The 25,049-nt window shown below is 41.4% G+C and overlaps 1 protein-coding gene across 4 annotated transcripts in view; it reads right to left on the reverse strand.

Moving 5' to 3' along the window:
- Positions 1–25,049, reverse strand: part of UBE2H (ubiquitin conjugating enzyme E2 H) — a 113,403-nt gene that overhangs the window by 11,623 nt on the left and 76,731 nt on the right. For 2 of the 4 annotated variants that reach the window (XM_066262302.1, XM_066262301.1), the window contains exons 4-6: positions 18,656–18,695; positions 17,180–17,232; positions 403–531 (exon numbers count right to left, since the gene is read on the reverse strand). In XM_066262302.1, coding sequence (XP_066118399.1) covers positions 403–531; positions 17,180–17,232; positions 18,656–18,695 — 222 coding nt within the window. The remainder of the gene's footprint in view (positions 1–402; positions 532–17,179; positions 17,233–18,655; positions 18,696–25,049) is intronic. The other 2 variants (XM_066262305.1, XM_066262304.1) reach the window with 1 other exon arrangement.

The following is a 25,049-nucleotide window of genomic DNA, read 5'->3' on the forward strand; positions in this document are numbered from 1 at the left end:
CTGAAGGGCCAGGATGATAACTGTCTACAAACACATGTGAGATTATACCTTTTAATTAATTTATTCTCAAGTCCAATTTTCTCATTTTACAACTGAAGGCAAAAGTTCTTTTGGATGCGTGTCCACGGGGATTTCTGGCAGGTTACGCTTACTACCATCCCTTAGGGAAGCCTCCCGCTTTCTTTTTCCTTCTGGTCTCTCTCTCCCTCCCTTCTTGCGGGATCCCAGCCTTTCAAGGTGGTCTCTGACCTCGGCATTACGGGGGCTCCTGAGCACTGCTCCAGCCAGCAGCTCTGTCTTTTTAGGCCTGAGAAAAATTATTAGTCACTAAGAAGGGCGATTCATGGTCAAAGCCCAATAGACTTAACTTCTGTCCCCGAGTTAAACTGTTTGCCTTCTTACCTTTAATTTTCTGCTTGTATTCTTCTGGTCGGTGAAGGTACATGGCTGCAGCATCACCGTTGAGAGGGTCTATGGGGTTGGGATAGGCCAACAACTGGGGCAGGAAGGACTCAAATATATTGGTAAGATCTGAAAAAACAAACAGAAATACATGGTGCACAGAACAAACAAGTTCACCTAAAACTCACTCGAATTCACTAGTCAAAACCGCTTATTTTCTTAGATATTTAACCACATGGAAGTCTGCTCCATTGTGTCACATACATTACATATTCCTTTCAATATCAATTAATTTTATTAAAATTTAATTTTAATTTGAGCCTGACCAGGCAGTGGCACAGTGGATAGAGCATCAAACCGGGATGAGGAGGACCCAGGTTTGAGACCCCGAGGTCGCCAGCTTGAGAGTGGGCTCATCTGGTTTGAGCAAGGCTCACCAGCTTGGACCCATGGTCGCTGGTTCGAGCAAGGGGTCACTCGGTCTGCTGAAGGCCCCTGGTCAAGGCACATATGAGAAAGCAATCAATGAACTAAGGAGCTGCAACGAAGAATTGACGTTTCTCATCTCTCTCCCTTCCTGTCTGTCCCTCTCTGTCCATTTCTCTGACTCTGTCTTTACCACAGACACACAAAAAATAAATCTTAATTTGAAATGCCAGATAAAGGGATGAATGACATTCACTTTGAAATGCAATTGTCCCAATTTTAATCCTGCCTATTTTCTAAACCATTAACTTAGAAATACTACATACATTGTTTATTAATAAAACTTGTGCCCCAATTCTCTACATTCTTACAAAATGAGGCGTCAGATCTTAGCATGGTCTCTTCCTCCAGCTCTGAAGCTCCCCACTTTAGAAAGTACTCAAGCACCAGATCGTAGAAGAACTGAACACCGCTGTACAGGTCTTGTCATTTACTTCAATTCTCATAACTTCTAATTAAGGTAAATATAGCCAGTTATTCAGTAATTCTGGGTAATGAGGGTAAGAACCTATCTTGCCCACTTAAAATCATAAATAAGACAGATTAAGTACTAATTTATTACATTTATTAATAATCATTTTGCCAGACTCAGCACAGGTGCTGGGTGCACACGATGGCCACAGTGACCACCACCGTCTCATGCGCCTCAGCAAGCAGCTTGAACCCTGTCACATGCATCACATGTCCCACAGCCTCAGCGAGGCCGTCCCTCTGCACCATCTGCTCCCCGTCAGCAGATGTGAGCCGTGGAACCTTACTGCTCCCTCTCTGCCCCCCTCAAGTCGCCCTGTCACATGAAAGGGACATATCTGTTTCTAGAGGGAATGCTAATGTAGCATAAAAACTACTCTTTAACTGATTCTGCTTTTTAAATGGATTGTTCTAAGTTTTAGAAATGGCTGTCTTGTCAAGCCACATCACTTGAGATTAGTGGGTCTCACAGCCAGGGGTGACTGTGCTCCCAGAGGATGTCTGGCTGTGTCTGGAGGAATTTTTGGTTGCCACACTGGGTGAGGAAGGGGCCAGGTGGTGCTGCCCCGGCTCCCAGAGTGCACAGCCAGCCTCCACAACAGAGACCAGAATGTGACAGTGCCGAGGAGGAGACCCTGGTCTAGATAAAAGGGGTCAGCAAAGTTTCAGTAAAGGGAGAGTGGATACTCTGGGCTCGTGGCCACATGTGGTCTGTCAGAACCACTCAGCACACAGCTCTGCTTTGTAGCACAGGAGCGGCTATTGGTGATAAACATACAAACAGGTGAAGCTGTGTTCCAATAAAACTATATAAAAAACCAGGCAGCCAAAGTTTGCCAACCTCCGCCCTATGAGTCTCTACAATAGGAGGCGGCTCCTCCTTGTCCCCATGCGGGTAAGGACCTGCACAGTCATAGACTAGACAAGAGCGGCCCTGCCCAACATGGCTGCCCCTAGCCACATGTGGCTCCTAACGCAAAAGATGGCTAGTGTGACTGTGAGGAATTGGCTTTTCATTTTACTTCATTCTCTTTAGTTTCAATAACTACCAGTGACTAGTAGACCCCATACTGGACAGCACAGGTCTGGAAAGTGACGTAACGGAGAGTCCCATGAGACGAGCATGGTCCTGGGCTCATGCAGAGATGCTGACGCCACAGTTTACCTTCCACCCCAGTTACAAACGTGGTACTGTTACACAGACCAGTTCACCTTCATAATGGTGACTTTTCAAAGAACCTCATTACAGTACGATCCCCATGTTCCAGGAGGCAAATGCAGACATTCCTAATCAAAAAAAGAAAAAAAATCCTCCAAGATAACCCCTACCATTGGCAGGATTTTCACTGCCATTTTACTCAGTTTCTTTAGAAAGGAAGCAACATATACAACAGTGATTATTCATGGTACAAGACCACCAGAAACTACTTGTCAAGGCTGAGGGACAAAGATGTTCATGCGCTAACGCGTGGTGGTAGGAACCCATGAAACGTTATGTTCTCTACAATTACGACTGTAAGTGTGCATACACAGAATATCCAAAAAGTATGCCAAGGCACTAGGCTTGTAATTTGTTTTTCACATTTCAAATGACGCGCTTTTTTTAACCTTTAAAAATAGCATTTTCTGCCTGACTAGGTGGTGGCACAGTGAATAGAGCATTAGACCGGGATGCGGAGGACTCAGGTTCAAGACCCTAAGGTCGCCAGCTTGAGCACGGGCTCATCTGGTTTGAGCAAAACTCACCAGCTTGGACTCAAGGTCCCTGGCGCGAGCAAGGGGTTACTCGGTCTGCTGAAGCCCACGGTCAAGGCACATATGAGAAAGCAGTCAATGAACAACTAAGGTGTCGCAACAAAAAATTGATGTTCCTCATTTCTCTCCCTTCCTTGTCTGTCTATTCCTATCTATCCCTCTCTTTGATTCTCTGTCTCTGTCAAAGAAAACAAAGCATTTTCCTATAAATATGTCCTTTCCACTTTTGGATGTTTGAGATAGTTAATAAAACCTGACAAGTTTGAAGACTTTTTTCTTTTCCTCTCTTTATCCTTAGTGGGTGGGTTAAGACAGCAGTAGAAAACGCCAAAAGGTAAGCAAGTTAAGAAGGAAAAACAAGGTGTGTGGAAGCCTTAGAAAGTAAACTCGAGTCCAGAGTAGGGAAGAGTTAATAGGAGTCACAGGAACAGTAATGGCAGCAGCACAGTTTACATTACAGAGCACTTACTACAAGCCAGGGACTCAACCGTTTACACAGACACTGAACTCCATTGCAACCATTAGGTGAGGCCACCATTACTAGCTCCACTTTGCATATGGAGAAACTGAGGCCAAAAGAAGTTAATAACTTGACAAGGGGCTGGGTTTCAAACCTGGGCCTCTGCTGCCTCTGCTAAGGGATAAAATGAATACCGATCATCTTAACTTTGTGATCAGTACACATCTCTGCACGGAAATTGTATACCCTGAGAGATGCCACCCCGTCCTCAAAGCTTTCCTTTTTCACAAGTTCAAGGATCTCCTAAGTGTTGCAGGCGTTCCTGTGGCTGAGCTGCCTGTCATTTCACAGAGGCACTGTGCTTGTTTTCAAGTAGCTCAGCCACAGGAAGTGGCCCCAGGCTGTTCACAGATACCCACAGTGTGTGGGGCCTGTGCTGCCACGTCCTACTACAGATGCTGTTCACAGGGATCAGCCGCTGAGTGCTCCTTACATACAACCACACCACCTTTGGAAAAAATAAAGCACAGGTTTTACTCGCTTTAAGTAATGTTCAGAAGTGCTTCAGGACTCCAACACTGCAGACCACACGTTTCACGAGATGTTCCCTGTGTGCCAGAAAGAGATTTTATACCCTTCCTCACTAAGATTTTCAAGTTCCCAGAAATAGGCTCTGCCTAGGTAATAAAGGAACCCTCAATTATTGGTTCTCTCTTCCTCTGTCTACTGTCTTCCTGCATTAGCATACTTTTGATCCATTTACAAATAAGCTGAGTCATATCTGTAGCACAGGATCAGAAAAGGGAGAGTATGCAACCAGTTTTGGGGAAAGATGGCAGTTTCTGAAGGCCAGGATGTGAAAGCAATGATCCGTTCCTGAAAGTGGTAGTGATTACTACTATCCGGGTCCTCCCCCAAGAATTATCTCTCAAATGCACAGACGTACACAGAATTTTCTCTCAAGAGACATATGTTGGCAGAAGAGACCTAAACTATAAATGAAAAATGAATAAAGATACTAATCTTTGGAAAAATCCATCATAATGACTATTTCCCCCTAGAATTGTTAATAATAATAAAAACATCTATCATTTCAAAAGTTTTTTTTTTTCAGAGACAGAGAGAGAGTCAGAGATAGAGACAGAAAGGAACGGAGAGAGATGAGAAGCATCAATCATTAGTTTTTCGTTGCGACACCTTAGTTGTTCATTGATTGCTTTCTCATATGTGCTTTGACCGTGGGCCTTCAGCAGACCGAGTAACCCCTTGCTGGAGCCAGCGATCTTGGGCTCAAGCTGGTGAGCCTTGCTCAAACCAGATGAGCCCAAACTGGTGACCTCAGGGTCTCGAACCTGGGTCCTTTGCATCCCAGTCCAATGATCTATCCACTGAGCCACTGCCTGGTCAGGCTCAAAAGTCTTTTTTAAAAATAATGTTAACCTTCCACTTTCTGAAAGGGAGAAAGCAGACATGGATCACCCAATCTGACCATCCAATCAACTGGTTCCATTACTGGCTGCTTTCATTTTTCAAGGAAGTCCCAAGAGTCCTGAGAAATATGGTTGACAAGGAACAAACACTCCTACTTTTGCCTTGGACTAAAATCAGCACTTACCAAGATGCAGTCCATTAGAACTTATTAGTATTTATGTTAATAATATTACAAACTTCATACCTCCATTTAGGCACATAAGTTAATTTATATTCAAATTTAATTTTTAAAAACACTCAGATCATACTGATCTCTCATCTAAAGCAGCATCATTTACCCTATACAATAAAGAGCAATGGTTTATAGGTGAATTTCGGTCCTGGCTGTTTGTATATCAGGTTTATCTGTGGAGTGTTCTTCACAATACGCATGCTGAGGTCTCCTACATATCCCGGGGATTCTGATTCAGGATTGGCTGGTGTGGGGGTGGCGGCGTGTGAGGGTGAGCAGAAATGCATAGCCCAAGAACACTACCTAACCTATGCAACTCCTCACCCCATGAACCAAATGAGAAGAGAACTATTTGCTTGTGGGTTCTTTGGCTCAAGAAAATGTTTTCTTGGCAGCTAAGCTGAAGAGGCTTGAGCTGAGCGGCCCTCCCTGACCCCTTTCATGCCTCTCCTCTGCATACCCTTTAAGTAACCATCACTTTCTCCTGGTGGAGACCACAAGTCTAATCTCAGGCCTTCCACTAACTGGCTCTTTGACACATGGGCAGGTCCCTTCCTCTCTGAACCTCAATTTCTTCATTGCAAAAAGCAGTGTAACACTGCAGTTCCTTATAGGAAGAATTACGTATTACTAAAAATAACTATAAAATAGACTTCACACTGCATCAGAGGACTAGACTAAAATATTAATATAACCATGCCTGCTTCTTAGAGTAGAAATTTCATCTACCTGTATCCCTTAAGGAATACATGTTAATTAAAATGAGTCATACTGAAAAAACAAACACCAATTCTTAAAGAAAAGCCACCCTACTCCAGGTAACTCACACAAAGATGGCGTGCTGCTTCTAGGAGAAAACCCAGGAGGGAGTGAGTCACACAGCTCATGTTTTATTCTTGGCTGTTTATGAACCAGCGGCCGTAAGTTATTTCTTCTTCCTTTATTTCCTTTGAAAACTAAAATGGAACCTCTTGTACAGTAAGCTGCTATCTTCAGGTTAAAACGCTGTGGATGCCCCAAGTTCCACATGGTCTGCCCCACCAGGAACCACAGTTACCAAGCCAACAGTCATCTCAGGGACTTTAACTTGCATAACTGTCATTTCTAACACCCTAAACGCTGTAACTCAGAAAACAACCATCACACAGTACCCTCTCAGTCAGATGCCTAGAACCATCAAAGCCTTCTCAACTGCCACCTCTCACCCCTTTGCAATTTTACCCCTTGTCTCTCAGATGTCCAAAGCCCTGGGTTCCTCCTTTTTAAAGCCAAACAAACAACATACCAAAAACACTTGTTTGCAAAGCCATCAGCTGTTGCACAGTAGTATGAATTCTGTGGTATCTGTATTTTAAGAATTAGCTTCAATCTTAGGGGAGAGGGGTGAACACATAATATGGTGTATAGAGACATCTTGAAGAACTGAACACTGAAACCTATATAAATATGTTAACCAGTGCCACCCCCAATAAATTTAATAAAAAAATAAAAGAATTAGCTTCATACACTCTCACTCCAGGAAGCTCATCATCTTACAATAAGCCTGTATTGATAACTACCAATTCTTTCTAACCAGTCCTTTATATTTCTGGTCTTATCAAACTTGACATGTCTAAAAGTATTTCTGATAATCTATTCCTTTCTCCTAATAGTGAGGCTGACTCCAACTGTTCCCTGTTCCTTGGCTCCAAACCTCTGGAAGGACCATGGTTAGACTTTCTTCCTTTTTCCACATAGCAGTCAGATTCCCAGATTCACTACTTGACCTAATAAAATGAATCTATTTCCTCTTGTTTCCCCTGCCATGTAACTCCCTCAAGCTGAATAGATCACCCCAGCCATGGAGCACGGCAACCATGTGCTGGCTGGTCTCCTAGCCTGTAACTCCTGCCTCTGTAATCGGCTTCCTTAAAACAATCACTCAAGTTATCTCTCCAGAGCAAGTTTCCCTTGTTTTCCTTCACAACTCTCTCCTACTCCGGAAACATTCTGTACAAACACCCTTATATTTCACTGTCCCCTCTCCTCTGGAGGAGGGCCCAGGGCTTCCTAAGTTGAGAATCAACAAGCTAGCCACCACTTCCTAAGGCATGTAACTCTTCTGTAAGTGAACAGGGAGGAAGAAAATGGGCACAATGAGATCTGTGGCTCACACAGCTCTTTCCCCAGGCTGTTGGCCATTATAGTAGAAACTGATTGGTAAGTTGGGATCACCTGGGACTTCATGTTATTCATAGTCTTGATTTACTACAGAAAATCAGCATCTGATCTTTCAAAATTTCATTGATTGACTTTTGCTCATCATACAGGAAAGTGTAATTAATCCATCATAAACTGCTAATCAAGTCATGAATTTTTAAACTATTTTTATTTTTATTTATTTTAGAGAGGGGAGAGAGTGCAAAAAAGAGAGGGAGAAAGAGAGAGAAGGGGGGAAGGAGCAGGAAGCATCAACTTCCATATGTGCCTTGACCATGCAAGTGCAGGGTTTTGAACCAGTGACCTCAGCATTCCAGGTCAATGCTTTATCCACTGCGCCACCACTGGTCAGGCAAGTCATGAATTTTTATAATGCATTCAAAATAAAACCCAACCATGAAAGTCCATTTCATTCACTCAATAAGGTTTTTTTTGGAGGGGGGGCTATCTACTATAAATATAAAAAACATACATTCAAGCCTACATGCAGCCAGTATTTTCTGGTGAGAGTAAAACAGCAAATAAATAAAAGTTCCAGACTTCCTTCAGCTATTTAATAACTTGGGGTTAATTAATATTTATTTTTCCACTCTTTAATTAGCTCCTAAGAAGTTATGATCTTAATAATGGATTTGAGTGTTTGGTCACTTTAGCTTTCTTTTGCTTAAAGTCTATGACACCAAGAAATAGTTACCCCATAAAAGAGGAACAGTCAGAAATCTTTGGAGCTCATCAACGGGAGGGTTAGCGCTGCATCTGATCGCAAAGTTGGTATGTGTGAACCAGACATACTGTGCAGTACGCGAGAAGACAAGACACTCCGAGGAGAACTTCAATAAAGCCAATCAGGAGAGATGCCCTCTGACAAGGACTTGAAAGAAGAAATGGTTTTGAGATGAAAAATAACATTCTCTAAAATAACTAATTTTGAGCCCACCTTCAACAAGGAAAAGCTTATGTCTATAGCTGTTGTGAGGGCAAACACATGGCGAGCGGGAGCAGACCACCACAGAGACTTTCTGCATTACCGTGGCAGAGCCAGATGGCCACAAAGCTGGCTGTGCCTACCTGGTTTACCAAGTGCTAACATCCAGCCACCAATCTGCTAGACGGTCAATTCAAGAATGTATCTGTCCAGTTACTTAATTAACTGAGAGGGTCTCCCATGTGGATAAATATACAAAAAAGTCTGAACTCAACAGATTTACTGTTTTCTCATCAGATATACGTTCTCATGGTAGCCCACTGGAATTTTTAGATTGCTTTTTAGAGAGAAAAAGGGAGAGAGACAGAGAACCATTATTTGCTGTTCCATTTATTTATACATTCATTGGTTGATTCTTTTTTTTTTTTTTTCTCTGTATTTTTCTGAAGCCGGAAACGGGGAGAGACAGTCAGACAGACTCCTGCATGCGCCCGACCGGGATCCACCGGCACGCCCACCAGGGGGCGATGCTCTGCCCCTCCGGGGCATCGCTCTGTTGCGACCAGAGCCACTCTAGCGCCTGGGGCAGAGGCCAAGGAGCCATCCCCTGCGCCCGGGCCATCTTTGCTCCAGTGGAGCCTCGGCTGCGGGAGGGGAAGAGAGAGACAGAGAGGAAGGAGAGGGGGAGGGGTGGAGAAGCAGATGGGCGCTTCTCCTGTGTGCCCTGGCCGGAAATCGAACCCGGGACTTCTGCATGCCAGGCCAACGCTCTACCACTAAGCCAACCGGCCAGGGCCTTTTGGTTGATTCTTGCATGTGCCTGAGTGGGAATCAAACCCGTAACCTCAGCATGTCGGGACGACGCTCTAACCATCTGAGCTACCTGGCCAGGGCCCACGGTGATTTTTTAAAGATAAAATAAGGTCTTATGAAGAGGGTCATTCCAGGCAAAAAACAAAGCATCTCCCTCCTTACACTACTCAAGATAAAAAAGCAATTAGTAGAAATTAAGAATTAGTAATTAGACATTCAAAGAATTGCTGCAATATATGATATACTTAATCTCACTAGTGGTAGCATTATAGTTTTTAAGTATTCCAAGCTAAAATATAGGCATTTCTGTCCTATGTGGGAAAGGGCATTGTCGAAGACGTAGGGTACTGAAACCTGGAGGAACACCAGACAGTCTGCTTAGTGCTGGAGCACCAACCTCAAGCACGCAGTTACGTAACAGGAATAGTTTAAATCTTTCCATCAACTTAGAAAATCACTCCTGTCCACTGCCTAAATGCAGGTCCCTCCCACAATGTACTTTAACTACAGAGCTCAGCAGAAGAAAATGAGTGTTAATACTGAGGTCAGAATGAAGAAAATAGATTCTTGTTCATCAGCAACAACCCCCTTGTGGTCAATCTCAAAACCCTTCCAACCTTACCTGGGTGTTCTTCTGAGGTCATCCTAGTTCAAACCTGGCATGACCCTGCTTACCTTAAACGATTGCAAGCTAAAACATGGTAAAAGGATTTGTTATTAACCTTCCAGAAATGAGGTCAGTTAATGTATAATTAAGTACTTGGGTGTTCTTACAGTCATACTAAAACTCACTTTTTAAAATATTTTATTTACTCATTTTAGACAGAGGGGAGAAAGAGAGTGAGAGAAGGGGGAGGAGCAGGAAGCATCAACCCCCATATATGCCTTGACCAGGCAAGGCCTGGGTATCAAACCGGCAACCTCAGCGTTCCAGGTCGACACTTTATCCACTGCGCCACCACAGGTCAGGCAAAACTCATTATTAAACTTTTTAATTACTAGACAATAATTTAGTTTGCCCTTAATGTTAGAAAAGAACAAGACAGCTTCATGCAATTACAGGTAATGGGCCATGCATGGGGAAAGACTACCTATACACAGTTACTACAACTAAGCACCAAAACTACAGCCCAAAGAAAGGAGAACAAAGTTGTGGCTGTCTTTAACAGTCTGGTTCATGTCCCATGAGCCACAGTGCCTGAAGCACTCCATGGTCCTAATACCACCAGCAATGTGAATATAGCGATTTTAATGAATTTCTGCTATACTGTTCAACCCAAAAGATCCCTTATTCTGTGTATAGCTAATTAAACTCCTGGGCCTCCTAACAATTCCACACTGACTACTTCCATCCAAGCAGATAGATAAAGGAGGTACATGATGGAGCAAAGTACTGTTGAAACCATCAAATCCAAAACTCAGCATCTTTCCTTCTTTATCCACCAGAACTGACACTTCTCCCACGGTACTTAAAAGAAAGAGCTGCTCTACCTGGCTGTCTCAGAGACTCATAATGACATCCCGCTGTTCAAAGGCTGGGTCATGTTTGTGATGCCAATATGGATGGATCAATACTGTGTTTGCAAGCCTGTTCAAACAGTAGCTGTTGGCCAATCATGCACTCATACAGATACATGTATCTTTTGTCTATGTAATGGCACTAAAAAGTCTAGAAACTAAAAGCACTAATTCAACGTAAAGCATTATTTTAAGATACAGTTATCTACCTTCAGCCAAAATCTGAACTGTTTGGAAAGATTTACAGGCTAACTGAACAGAGATGGGATCAGTATTTCCAACATGGGAAAGCTTACATTCATTTATCAGCTTAAATTCATTAGGCCCCCAGTTAGTACTATTAAATTCATAGTTTAAATTTTTTCTAAATACCTAGTCAAAGAAACTTTGTTCCCTTGTCTAACTCTAATCTCAAAGCCCCTGAAGCATTCCTTTTGTGGTAGTCAACTTCATTTGTTTGTCACTGACTCCCCAGATCACCTAGGGAAGTAACTTCCCAAATGCTCATTTTTCTCACTAGCAAAATAGGAGTATCCAGTCCATTTGCTAGCAACCCTGAGGGTGACAATAAAATTATAAACTGCCCCATTTTATAAGAAAATTGTCTTCCACCTTACATGTATACAATTTAACCCACAAAATAAGTGACTTACCAAGTCAGTCAAGAAATGAGTCAAAAGGAAGTTGAAGAGAGAAAGACAACCTGCAGGGTCAGGTGCGCAGGGCCTGGGCGGGTGGAGGGAGGCCAGTAAAGCTAGGCTGGCTGCAGGGAAGGCGCCTGAGCTTCCAGGAGTTTTTGGGGAAAAGACAACATGGATAAAATATATCTTTTTTTAACTTACTGATTTTAGAGAGAGGAGAGGAGAGGAGAGAGAGAGAGAGAGAGAGAGAGAGAGAGAGAGAGAGAGAGAAAGGTGGGGGAAGGAGTGGGAAGCATCAACTGATATGTGCCTTGACCAGGCAAGCCCAGGGTTCCAAACTGGCAGCCTCGGCACTTCAGGTTCCTGCTTGGATAAAATATATCTTGGAGTAAAAAGGAAACTGAAAAATTGAAGGGGGAGCTTAAACAGTTACCTATGGCTTAATGACCTTTCCTTCCATGTCTAAAATTTCAGTTTTGTTTTTTTTTGCCTGACCTGTGGTGGCGCAATGGGTAAAGCATCGACCTGGAATGCCGAGGTCACCGGTTCAAAACCCCAGGCTTGCCTAGTCAAGGCACATATGGGAGTTGATGCTTTCTGCTCCTCCCTCTTTCCTCTCTCTCTCTCTCTTCCCCTCTCTGTCTTCTCTCTCTAAAATGAATAAATAAAATCTAAAAAAAAAACCCAACAACATTAAAAAAAATTTTTTTTCAGTTGTTTTTAGAACTGAAGTCCAGGTCCCCTTGGCTGCATTTAAGTTTTCCAGAGTTCCTATCACACTGTCTGGGAGAGCAAGCAGGAAGAGATGTTAAAAAGATGCTATCAGACAGGAAGCCAAGATCAAGTAAGTGCATGATGGTATCTGGTATCTGCTACTTTCCTTTTAATTGTCACAAGAGAACAATAAAAGCTTCATAGTCAATAGATAACACTGATGACAAGCACCTTTAGAAAATTAATCAAATGACTCACTTTAATTACCTCTCTTGCAAGGTTAAATAATATAAAATTAAAAATTACTGAGTGATTGTACTAGTTATACCAATTCTGAGCCTCTGAATGAACAAACTGCATGTATGCTTGGCAAAGAAAGCCAGGGTAAGAACGGGACAATGAGGCAAATGGGCTATCAGAAGTTAGTTTCCTCTTTGGGGGATGGGGAGTAGGACAGAGGGCTAAATTTGCTACAAACATGCCTGACCAGATGGTGGCACAGTGGATAGAGCGTCAGCCTGGATGCTGAGGACACAGGTTCAAAACTCGAGGCTCACCAGCTTGAGTGCAGGATCATAGACATGACCCCAGGGTCGCTGGCTTGAGCCAGGGGGTCACTTGTTCTGCTGTAGCCCCCCCAGTCAAGGCACATATTAGAAAGCAATCAATGAACAACTAAGGTGCTGCAATGAAGAATTTTGATGCTTCTGATCTCTCTCCCTTCCTGTCTGTCCCTTTCTGTCTCTTGCTTAAAAAAAAATGCTACAAACACGAACTTGTTTATTACCGATTTATAAGTATAAATCTAAAATTTCAACAGGGAATTGCTATTATACTATAAATACACACTGCACAGTGCATGCCCTGGGGCAAAGTTAACTGCAGAACTTTCACACAGGAGAAGTACTGAAACAAGTTTTGGTTGCCAGGTTAAGACTTTTGCTTTTCAGTTGAGTATTTGTGCTAATATGCCAACTTTCACAAATTAGGTTTGTTTGTTTGTTTTGTATTTTTCTGAAGATAAAAACGGGGAGGCAGTCAGACTCCCGCATGCACCCGACCGGGATCCACCCAGCACGCCCACCAGGGGGTGATGCTCTGCCCATCTGGGGCGTCGCTCTGTTGCAACCAGAGCCATTCTAGTGCCTGAGGCAGAAGCCATAGAGCCATCCTCAGTGCCCGGGCCATCTTTGCTCCAATGGAGCCTTGGTTGCAGGAGGGGAAGAGAGAGACAGAGAGGAAGGAGAGGGGGAGGGGTGGAGAAGCAGATGGGTACTTCTCCTGTGTGCCCTGGCCGGGAATCGAACCCGGGACTCCTGCATGCCAGGCCGATGCTCTACCACTGAGCCAACCGGCCAGGGCCTAATTAGTTGTTTCTTATTAGATTTTTTTTGTCCTTTGAGTAAAGATTCTCTCAAGAATTACAGCAATAACTTGAGTATTCAGAATTCACCAATTATGAATTAACCTTCAATGACAGAAGCTTTAGCAGTTTGTAATAAAATTTAGATCTCAAGATCAGTCTAAAAGAAACAAGGTAATCTGAACCAACTCTCTCTCTCTATCAGTACTTTGATATAAATTGTATTTACCTGCTTCTAAAACCTTCCATGAAAAAATTTTAATTTAAAATTAAAGACAATCTAAATTTAAAGTCTTAAATTTCCTTGAATAATTTGAGGATTTGAGCAAAATATCAAAACAATTCTCATGCACAGTAGACTTTGGACTCTATTTGAATATGCTGTTTGTGGTTTCTTGCACTTACCTGTAATGTTAGTACATCCACGCTCTCATATTACAGAACACTGAACAATAATAATTCATAACAATACACATGTAATACAGAAATCAAAGTTCACTGACCACTGAGGTTTAATTCATGTTAACTTATTAATGCTTTGCAAGGTAATACAAAAACAGGTTACAGAGTTTTATAGACGTGATGAAACCTTAGTCATGTTGGCCTTCTGCTTTAAAGTCTGTTCTGAACCTCTTACACCTGCTAGTGGGAATGTAAAGTGGTCCGATCACTTTGGAAAACAGTTCCGCAAATGGTTAAGCAGTTACCACAATTACATCCAGTAGTTCTGCTCCCAGGTAAAACACCAAGAGAAATGAAAACATACATCCACACTGAAACCTGTGCACAAATATTCATAATGGCCCAAAAATAAAAACAACCCAAATGTCCATCATCTGACAAATGGATAAAAATGTGGTGTCTGTACAATGGAATATTACTTGGCCATAAAAAAGAATGCAATACTGATACATGGGGCAACATGGATGAATCTTCAAAAGATTATATGAAATGGGGAAGAAAAATAAAAAGGTAGTCACAAAAGACCACATATAGTATGATTCTGTTTATAAAGAATGTCCAGGACACAAATCCATAGAGGCAAAAAGATTAGCTGTTGCCCAGGCCTAGGGGCGGAGGGACAGGCGGATAAGGGGGAGAGAGCTAAAGGGTGAGGGGTTTCTCTCTCAGGTAACGAAAATGTGGTAATGACTGCACAAAATTGTGAGTATACTAAAGCCTTTCAAATCATACTTTTAATGGGCGAATTTTATGGATGTAAATTATAATTCAATAGAGCTGTTATTTTAAAAATAAACTGTTCTGAGATGTGAAGCACTTGAGAATTAGAAAACCAGGAAGGTTTTTTGGTCAATAGTATAAAAATTAATTAAACTAACATTCAATTACCTTTTTGCAATTGGAACCAGCTTGCAGTTTTTTGTTATGTACATTTCTAAAATGTGAATGCAATTTAAGAGAAGACATCATTATATCAGATATTCCAGGCAGCCTGCCATGAGACATTATTACCCAAAAAACCATCTTAAAAGGAATTCACTTAATCAACCTCAGCATATATGTTATTTCTTATTGCTTCATCTCTTTATAAGCTGTAATTTCCCTAAAACTTGCATGCTAAATAGTATTGGGCATGATTAATTCATTCATTAATTCAACAAATATCTGAACCCACACTGTACAACAGGCACTCTTTTAGATGTGTGTGTACATGTGCACACACACAGCATCCCTGCTCTTGTGGAGCTTACAATCTAATAGGACAAGATAAACAATAAACAAATACTGATTCTAAAGACAGACTTTTAAAGCAGTGTTGTGCTATGGAGGGATATTACTTTAGATGGAGTGGCTAGGAAAGGGGGCTTCTCTAGGAAGTCATGTTGAGATGAGAAGAAGGTAGCAGCCACACAAAGTTATGGAAGAAAACTCCAGGCAGAGGAGATAATACTTAAATGGCAGAATCAGGAGGATTCTGCTGGTGATCAACTTTTCTCTGTGATCAAGCACCACCCTCATACAAGGGTATCTGGCAAGTTAACTCAGACTGGCTCAAATAAGACGTCTTATGAACCTTAAACCTTTAAAAGGTCTCACAAGCCTGACCAGGCGGTGGCGCAGTGGATAGAGCATTGGACTGGGATGAGACCCAGGTTCAAGACTCCGAGGTCGCCAGCTTGAGCGCAGGCTCATCTGGCTTGAGCAAAAAGCTCACCAGCTTGGACCCAAGGTCGCTGGCTCGAGCAAGGGGTTACTCGGTCTGCTGAAGGCCTGCGGTTAAGGCACATATGAGAAAGCAATTAACGAACTAAGGTGTCACAACGAAAAACTGATGACTGATGCTTCTCATCTCTCTCCGTTCCTGTCTGTCTGTCTCTATCTATCCCTCTCTCTGACTCTCTTTCTGTCCCTGTTAAAAAAAATAAATAAAAGGTATCACAACTCTTTGACAAGAGGAGGCCGTACCTGGTTAACCCCACCTAAAGTGATCTTTCCTCTCTCTTTTTGTATCTCCCAGCAATGGCTTGTTTGCATCATTCATTCTTTCCAACACACTGGTGCAAGGCACTGTGTTAGGAGGACCAGACTTAAGAGACAAATCAGACACACACACCTCAACAGCTCTTAAGGTAGGATATAATCTAGTAGTACAGAAAATACAGGCATAACAATGAACACAACATAGAAAATAAATGCAGGCCACAAGACAGAGCTATAATATGTAAGAGTGGCCAGAGAGTATGTCCAGCTTGAGCATCAAGAGAAGCTTCGTGGGGTGGGGATCTGAAAGCAGGGAGAGTCCGTGATGTATGAGGAGGACATGGGATCAGACATGCAGGGGGAATAAACATATTCATCTTCTGTATCTGTAATGAACTTTAAATATATTTTAAAATATGCTGAGCAACCCACCCAAGTTACAAACAAGCTCAGGGAGGGGCCTGATATCCTTCTGTTTCTCTGTGACAGCACAGTATTTTGCAGAGGCCGGCAATTCACTGTTGATCCACTGTTAGAGATGTTAACCTCGGTGCTCAAGGTGAAGCTAAATGATTCTTTGCTTCATCACAAGGTTTAGGCCAGGGGTCCCCAAAATGCGGCCCCTGAGGCCATTTATCTGGCCCCCGCCGCACTTCTGGAAGGGGCACCTCTTTCATTGGTGGTCAGTGAGAGGAGCATAGTTCTCATTGAAATACTGGTCAGTTTGTTGATTTAAATTTACTTGTTCTTTATTTTAAATATTGTATTTGTTCCCGTTTTGTTTTTTTACTTTAAAATAAGATATGTGCAGTGTGCATAGGGACTTGTTCATAGTTTTTTTTATAGTCCGGCCCTCCAACAGTCTGAGGGACAGTGAACTGGCCCCCTGTGTAAAAAGTTTGGGGACCCCTGGCTTAGGTCTTTGAAACAGATGATCCCCCAAAACCTCTTAATATATCGTTATCATTCATAGGGACATTCCTAAAAGTTTTTCTAAAAACAAAAGGTATTACAGATAAACATGTAGACAATGTGGTTCTGAACACACACACAGTTATACAAACATTTTAATATGTATCTCTGTTTAAATGTGCATATCACTATACCTTAATTTCAGAATCTCAGAAGATTAAACTTCTGCTAAATCAAAGCTTGAATTTACAAAAAAAAAAAGTGTTTTTTCACTGATAAAACTTTCCCATCCAGGCCTTCAAAATCCCTTCCCATTACCAACAAAACATCTTAAATCAGAGAAGAAAAGGCCAAATAACATTTTTTAAGGCAGTGTCTCAACATCTCTAAAAAAATATTTCATGGCCAAACTCACCATAGAGAGCTGTCCAAGTTTGATTAATTACATCTAGACACACAGTTCCTGACCTGAAACAGATGGAAAGAATGGCATTTTTTTTAAAATTAGAAAGTTAGTTGCATGTATCTGGCAACTAATTTTATTTATCAAGAAAAATACTTTAATAGATCATTTAAAAAAAAAAGATTCTCAACTGTGGAAAGTGTGACGAGAAGCAGAATATACAGGGTGGGCAAACATACGTTTCCAGTTGTGAGTACGCAAAAACAGTTTATTCTTGTATTTTTATTACTGTATTGTTTTTCCATACAGACAACTGTAAACCTTTTTCCCTACCCTGTATACAAAATTTTCAGTGTCTCCTTACAGATAGAAAGGGAAAAACAGTAATGATACCACAGAGAAACCGTCAACACCTCAGCCAGGTGATGAGGATGAACACTGGCAACCAGGGGCAGACAGACCCACCGGGCTCCGAACAGGCTACCCCGAGGAGGACACAATCTCACTTAGTGCATACTCTGAATGTAATAGTAAGGACACCGCAGACAAACCCAAACTGAGGGACAGCTGTCTTATAAAATATCTGGCCTATATTCTTTAATAATGGCAATTGTATAAAAAGCTGGGGGGAACTATTCCAGATTAAAGTAGTTTAAAGAAATATGATAACTAAATACAATACACAAGCCTGGACTGAATCCCGAGTGAAAAAAAAAAGTTGCTAAAAAGTACCTACATTGCGAGAATATGGCAGCAGACTAAAATGTACTATGACAGTAATAATCAATTCTTAAATCTGACGACTATAGAGCAGTCACATAAGAGAACATCTGTGTTGTTCGGATGACTGATATACAGACATATTAAAGGACAATGGGGTGTGTTGCATGTATGCAACCTACTCACACAGGGTCCAGAATACCCCACATGTATGTGTATGTGCATGAAATACCAAAATTTAGAGCCATGGCAAGGAAAAAAATGCAGAACAAATAATCATGTATTCTAAACAGCACTGGAAGTAACAAAATAAGAGGCACTGGTATCACATTTTAAAATATAACTAACATTAGATGCAAAGAAAGGGATAACTAAGATGCAATAACTGAAATGAAACTGTCCTTCACTTTTGCTTTACTCTCGTGAACTGAGAAATTCTTCAAGGGCTGAAAATAGTAAGTCCATACATTGGAAACAGATCTCTGAGTTGTGTCCACATAAAGAGGAGATGTGGGATATTACAAATGCTAGCTGGCTATCTAGGGAAATGACAGACCAATGGACAATGGAAAAATTAAGCAGTCCAATAGAATCTGACCTAAGCAGTTTAGAATATCACATCCCTGGGACTCTAAGTGACCATTCACACAGCCCTAGCTGCTGATAAAATCCAAAAAGATAACTGAAGCTTCTGTATAATGAAGAGAGAGATGAACTCTAATCAAGAGCAGTTGCTGCTAAGATTTAAATATTTTTAAAGTTACTTACGCTTCATCAATGTTGGGATGGAAAATTTTATTCATGAATCCTGTAAAAAGAGATGTTAATTAGCAGCAAAAAGTATCCAGAGAACAATTAAAGTACTTCTGTACTGGAAACAATTTCAGTATTGGAAAAGGTGATGATACCCGTAACTTTTCATCTTAGAGCTTTGATTACTGATAAGACTATAGATTCTCCTGACAATGGCATTTACTTAAAATGCATTAAAGTTCTATCAAAGAAAATAAGCAAACTTCAAGAGCAATGCAGCTTTCTATACAAAATAATCATTAAAGAAATTGTTTTCCGAGCTATAAAGTTACCTCGTCAAGAAAATTTATAGTATCACATGGTTTATAACTAGTGCCTTGATAAAAGTTAAGAAAGCTACTCTCTGATGGCCTTCCCAAAGCTTTATTGTTCAGTCTCTAAATTTGGAGGTTCTGCATTTGAACTTCTCTTTCTGAAGCTCAGTTACTGGCATCGTTCTGCTCCGCTGTGTGCAGAACATGAATGAAACTGTTGAAATGCTAAAGGAGTACTGCTTCCAAACCACAAAGGATTTCATAAGAACAGTGACCAAAATATTTCCTTTAACTTTAGTCTACTCATTCCAGGAAACCCAGTTTTGATTAAAATTAGGGCAACCAAGATATGAAGCAAGGAGTTAAATTCTGTAAGATGGGTAGATTTGTCAGGAATCCAAGTTTCTAAAATTTATTCCTAGAAAATAAGAATGGACTTTAACAAATACACTGATAGTTAAATTCTGAGGAGGAATGCATTTACTCTCTAATGTATAACTGGTGATTTACTGTTTGTGAGTGTGCCAATGGCACTATTCTCAAGCCGAGATCCACTGCGAAAGCTGCCCCTTTATTATCCTTACAACTTCATTTCCTCTTAATGCTTCCTTCCTTATTCTACTTCATACTGTCACTAAGCTGAAGGTCTTTACTAAAGTGGCCATCCTTACTTCCCACTCCCCCACTCTAATTCTCTCATCCCCACATATACTGTCTCACTTTCCTCTATCCGAAATATATTTGATCAAAGCCCATGTGTCGGGCATTATGCTCATTTGTTTGGGGTACACAATAAACAGGACCTCCTCTTCCAAGGAGGCTGCTGCAGCAACAGGACAAGAGGCAGGTGTGCAGAGCTGACAGTCAGGGAAGAGGCAGAGAAGTGGCATCAGAGGAGGGCCCCCAAGGATGCTGTGACAGAGGACATCTTGGAAAATCTAAGAAACTTCTCTAGACTTAGAAAAGGGAGATAGAACACTAAGTCTCACGTACACCAGTCCTCACTTGCTCTGGCCACTCAAGTATTAATTATGCTTCTAATTTGTTTTTTAATCCTTTGTGTTGAAATAGTTTAATGTTTTACTACTAAGAGAGCATGTGCAATGTTTAAATTACCCCAATGTAAAAAGGAAAGCCTTGTGTCTGATTACAATTTCATATTAATTCTTCACTATGGAAATAAAAGATGTTTCAATGTCTAGATTCAAGAGGTATGTGTTAATGCATAGGTTATATTAAGCCAGTGGAAATGCTCTTGCCTTAAGGTTAGAGGAGAAAAAGCAGAATAAAAATCTACGTAACCCTAGAAAAACAATAATACAGATGTTCAAGAAGAGCCATGAAGATTATTTGTTGCAGCATTATTTATAAAAGAGACAATATTAACCCCCTCAAAGGGGACTGGAGAAATTGTAGCATGTTGCCTTGGCTGGAGTCCTATGCAGCCAAGGCAATGGAACTAGATCAGTAAGCATCAGCTTGGATAGATCCAACCTTGAAGGGGAAAAGTTGCAGGATGATATATTTATAGCATGACACCATTTAGAGAAACTAAAACTAAACAACAGTGTATGTTCTGCATGGTAACAAGTATGAAAACTGTACTGGCCAACATATGTGTATCAAACTTATAAAAGTAATTATTTCAGTGAAGGTGCAGGACCAATGTTGTAACTAGAGAACAGAAAGGGGAATGTAACTTTTTTTTTTTTTTTTTAATGTTTAGTGAGAGGAGGGGAGGCAGAGAGATTCCCGTGTGCACCCCAAGCAGAATCCACCCGGCAAGCCCACTAGGGGGCAATGCTCTACCCATATGGGCTCATTGCTCCATTGCAACCCCAAGCCATTCTAGTGCCTGAGGCAGAGGCCATGGAGCCACTCTCAGTGCCTGGGACCAACTCTCTCCAACTGAGCCATGGCTGCAGGAGGGGAGGGGAGGAGAGGGGAAGAGAAAAGAGAGAATAGAGAAGTAGATGGGATGCCTCTCCTGTGTGCCCTGGCCGGGAATTGAACCCAGGACATCCACAGGCTGGGCTAACACTCTATCACTGAGCCAACTGGCCAGGGCTGGGAATGGTAATTAAAGATGACTTTATCCATAACATTATCTGCCTTTTTTAAAAGACAGAATGTGCTTATATATTATTTGTTCCGTTTTTTTATTTAAAAAAATGTGCCCATAGGTAGGAAACCAGAAGTGAACACGTACAACTGTTAACAGTGCTTAATTCTTTGTGGTGGAAATATTTTCTCCATTACACCTTTCAGATCACATGATCACTTCCCTTACTCCCTTTCCAGAAGCAGGATCACAGCACTGCAAAATGGCTGTGGCAGTCAGCTTCAAAGATTCCCGTTACTTCTACTACTACTACTATTCTGACTTGCCAACATTTTTACACTGTGTAATTTTAACAGTTGGAAAAAAACTTGCAAAAAATATTATAAACAGTAGCAAACATTCTAAAATAAATCTCATTATACACAGGTTATCTAGTGCTGAACCCTTTTAAGGAAAAGCATCACTGAAATCAATTATTTTATCTGAGGTCTCATATCTTAAACACTCTTGTTTCAACAATAAAAATCCATTACAAAAATAAAAAATCAGAAGATCCTCAGGTTATAAGGTACTTGGTCCTCGAGATGAGCTCCATACAGGTTTATGCTGCTATCACAACTGCCTAGAAACCTCCTGATGCGTGGGAAACACTAATGTTTAGCCACTATAAGGTTTAACTTAAGAGACAAGTTCTGTTACGTGAAAAGTATTTTGCTTGAAGCTACAATTAAAAAGTTTGCTAGAATTCTTGTAAGTAACACTTAGTGAAGCAACATCTATGGTAGAAGTTTCCTGTGCTGCCTAAAGATTAAGACTCACCTGGAGAGCTCTATAAAAACAGAAGTGCTGTTAGAAAGTGGCCAGTATTATGGAGAAAAACAGCAAAGGAGAAGACTTGGAGTAGGAATGCTGGGGCAGGGCTGCAATTTTAAATAGGAGGGTAGGGACGGCCTTACGAGGGTGACTTGCCCTGGAGGAGATGAGGGAGGTGTCCTTCAGAACAGCCAAGTACAAAGTGCACCAGGAGTTTGTTTGCCTGATGTGTTTGAAAATCAGCAGAGAGCAGTGAAAAGGAAGTGGAGTGAGTAAGGGGCAGAAGACTGGCTGAGCTCAGAGAGGTGATAAGCATCTGTGGGCCCTTTTGAGGATGCTGGCTTTCATTCTGAGTTAAGGTGGGACAGAATGACAGGAAATGGCAGATCCCAAGCAAAATGAAATAAGATGTCTCTCCTACAGTAAGAATGAAGCTTCCTACAGCTTATGTCACAGGGAACCTTCAAGGTATAAGTCAAGAGCCTGACTGGTGGTGGTGCAATGGATAGAGGGTAGACCTGGGATGCTGAGATCCCAGTTTCAAAATCCCAAGATTGCCGGCTTGAGCGCGGGCTTAAGTGTGGGATCATCAACATGATCCCATGATTACTGGCTTGAGCCCAAAAGTCGCTGGATTGAAGAGCAAGGTGGCTGGCTTGAGCAAGGGATCACTGGCTCAGCTGGAGCCCTTCCGGTCAAGGTACATATGAGAAGCAATCAATGAACAACTAAAGTGCTGTAACTACAAACTGATGCTTCTCCTCTCTCTTTTTCTCTCTCAGGAAGAAAAAAAAGTGTAAGTCAAGAAAAGAGCTATGGTGAAAGACTTTGACATGTTTACCAAAACTGTCTCTGAAAGATTAAGGTGCCTCATCCCTTGCACATTTAGAATCAATACAGTTTCCACAGTTTGCAATTAAGTCTAGATTTTTGGTTTGGTTGAGTCTAAGAGTATATAACAAAGGGGGCCAAAAAGGACTGAATAAACATATCCTTAAGTAATAAATGGGTTGGCACCCAGTCCCCACTGCCCCTGTAGAGTATAAAATACTATTTGAGCTCTGAGAGAGAGGGCAGAATCAGACTGAAAGAGCAAAGTACGAACAGAGACTTGGGGATAGCCCCAGCTCTGCTATTAACTGCAGGCCCTGGGCAAGCCACTTCCCTTCTGTGGGTCTGTTTCTCTACCTGCAAAGAGAAACGGCTAGTTTACATACTTTCTAAAATCTCCAGTCTTACCCTGTTTGTAAAGGGACAATCAGCTCTGAAAATGTAGGATTTCACAACAATGGCCAGAGCTCTGAATACAGAAACCTTTAGGGAGAAATGTCCAGAAGTTAAGTCCATTTAGGAAATTTATTCTGTAGGACACATTTTTAGGAACAGGAGTATTTTGGAGAATACAAAGCTCCAACATGTTAAATACCACCAAGAGACACAAAATCCAAAGTAGACAGCAAATAGGGTTTATAACTTTGCCTCTCAGGAACAAGTGTAGCCAGACCAACTCTAACAATTTCCAGACTACAATGCTCTCTTCCTTACACCAGGCTTTTTCAGTTGTTAGAAAAATACCCAAAGCAAATAAATGGAAGTGAGCATGTCTATCTTCTGTACATTTATTCTTGGACACGCTGCGGGCAGCATTTCTGACAGAGCCAGTACATTCTGGATAACAATGGCAACAATGGAACTTCTGGACAGGGAGGGGAGCAGATGAGAAAGAACAAGCTAGGAATTCAGAGAAGGAACATTCTCAGGGCTGAGCATGTTTGCCCTGGCATGTTCTCCTTCCTTTTGGCAATGCTAACACCACACTAATGAATACGTCTGCAGCAAGAGGATTTTTCCCAACACTTGTTTCCATTTGACCAGGAACTATTTTGAAGGTATTTTAAGAGAACATATTTTGAAAACTGCTTTTATGGAAACATGATAAGTGGAAGCAGCAAGTCATTTTTAATCTAAATGATTTAAGATTTTAGTGACGACCAGACGTTTTCTAATGATATATTTCAGTGATTTGGACAGATAAAATTCAAAACTCCTTTGTTTCAATCTTTTGGACAATTATTTTCTGGCATAGCTCAAGCATTTGTTAAAAAAAAAAAAGGGAGGGGACAATAAAAACAAATGTTCAGCTAAAAAAGCTCACCATCTTTTATCGTTTAGCAAAAGAATCAGGTGATTTATAGTTCTGGAGGAGAAATCCAAATCACTCTTGGTGGATGCAAAACTACATTATTTTAAAATATAAAAGCATAAATTATTAAAATAGAAAAATAAACCATGCTTTTGGCTTGTTCCATTCTAACACTCAACTGCTCTAGAATAACAACATCTCTTGACCCACAGGCTAACAGGCAGAGAAAGTAAGTAACATTGTGCCATGCCATGCTGAAAACCGTTTATTTCAGCCTGTTCTATGTCCAATCCTGGGAGAGGATCTGTACAAAGTTGCACACACTGTCAAGGAACATCTGATACTGGGGTCAGTATGTAAATAAAGGAAGCAAAACTCATTGTGTTTTCCATCTCTGCTTCCTTTACTAGTGAAGCTGTTTTTATTAATGATCAAATTTGTGGATAGAATGAAATACCTAGGCCTAGTCATTTACCCAAAAATTTCATTTAGAATAACTTTCAAAAAAATGAGAGGTCAGACAAATGATTCATGAATAAGGTAAACCAATTCTATAGTTAATAGGTGAAAACGTGCCAAAGGCAAAGAACCACAGCTCTCTTCCAGGGAGAACCAAGCCTGGGTGGGCTGCAGGCGGCTGAGGCTATTTCATTTTGAGCTTATGAATTCTGGTGAGAAAACATAAGTGAATACATTAAATTATTCTGATAGTCCATCTTCAGGACAAATGCCCACATAAAGGAGACCTTTTATAATCTAACTGATTAATTCTATTTTTTGAAGTAGATATCATTTAAAATATATTTATTAAAGGCTGAATCTTGCCTCCCCTATCAGCCTCAGACTGTACACTTTTAAGGGCAATGACCTGGACCTCCATTCCTAGCACACAGGTGGGTAGAGGTGGGGACACTGCCAGCTCTGTGCACTAGTGCACACTCGACAGCTTTTCATCTTACCTCAGACAGCAGGCCCAGCCCGTGGCAGCCTCACCCAGGCAGAAGTCTCTTCCGAGAGCTGAGCCTTTCCTACTCAGGAGAGGTGGAACTGGGCCGGTCTCTTCTCGGGTGAGGAACC

The sequence above is a fragment of the Saccopteryx bilineata genome, chromosome 2, assembly GCF_036850765.1.
Source record: "Saccopteryx bilineata isolate mSacBil1 chromosome 2, mSacBil1_pri_phased_curated, whole genome shotgun sequence".
Taxonomy (NCBI): domain Eukaryota; kingdom Metazoa; phylum Chordata; class Mammalia; order Chiroptera; family Emballonuridae; genus Saccopteryx; species Saccopteryx bilineata.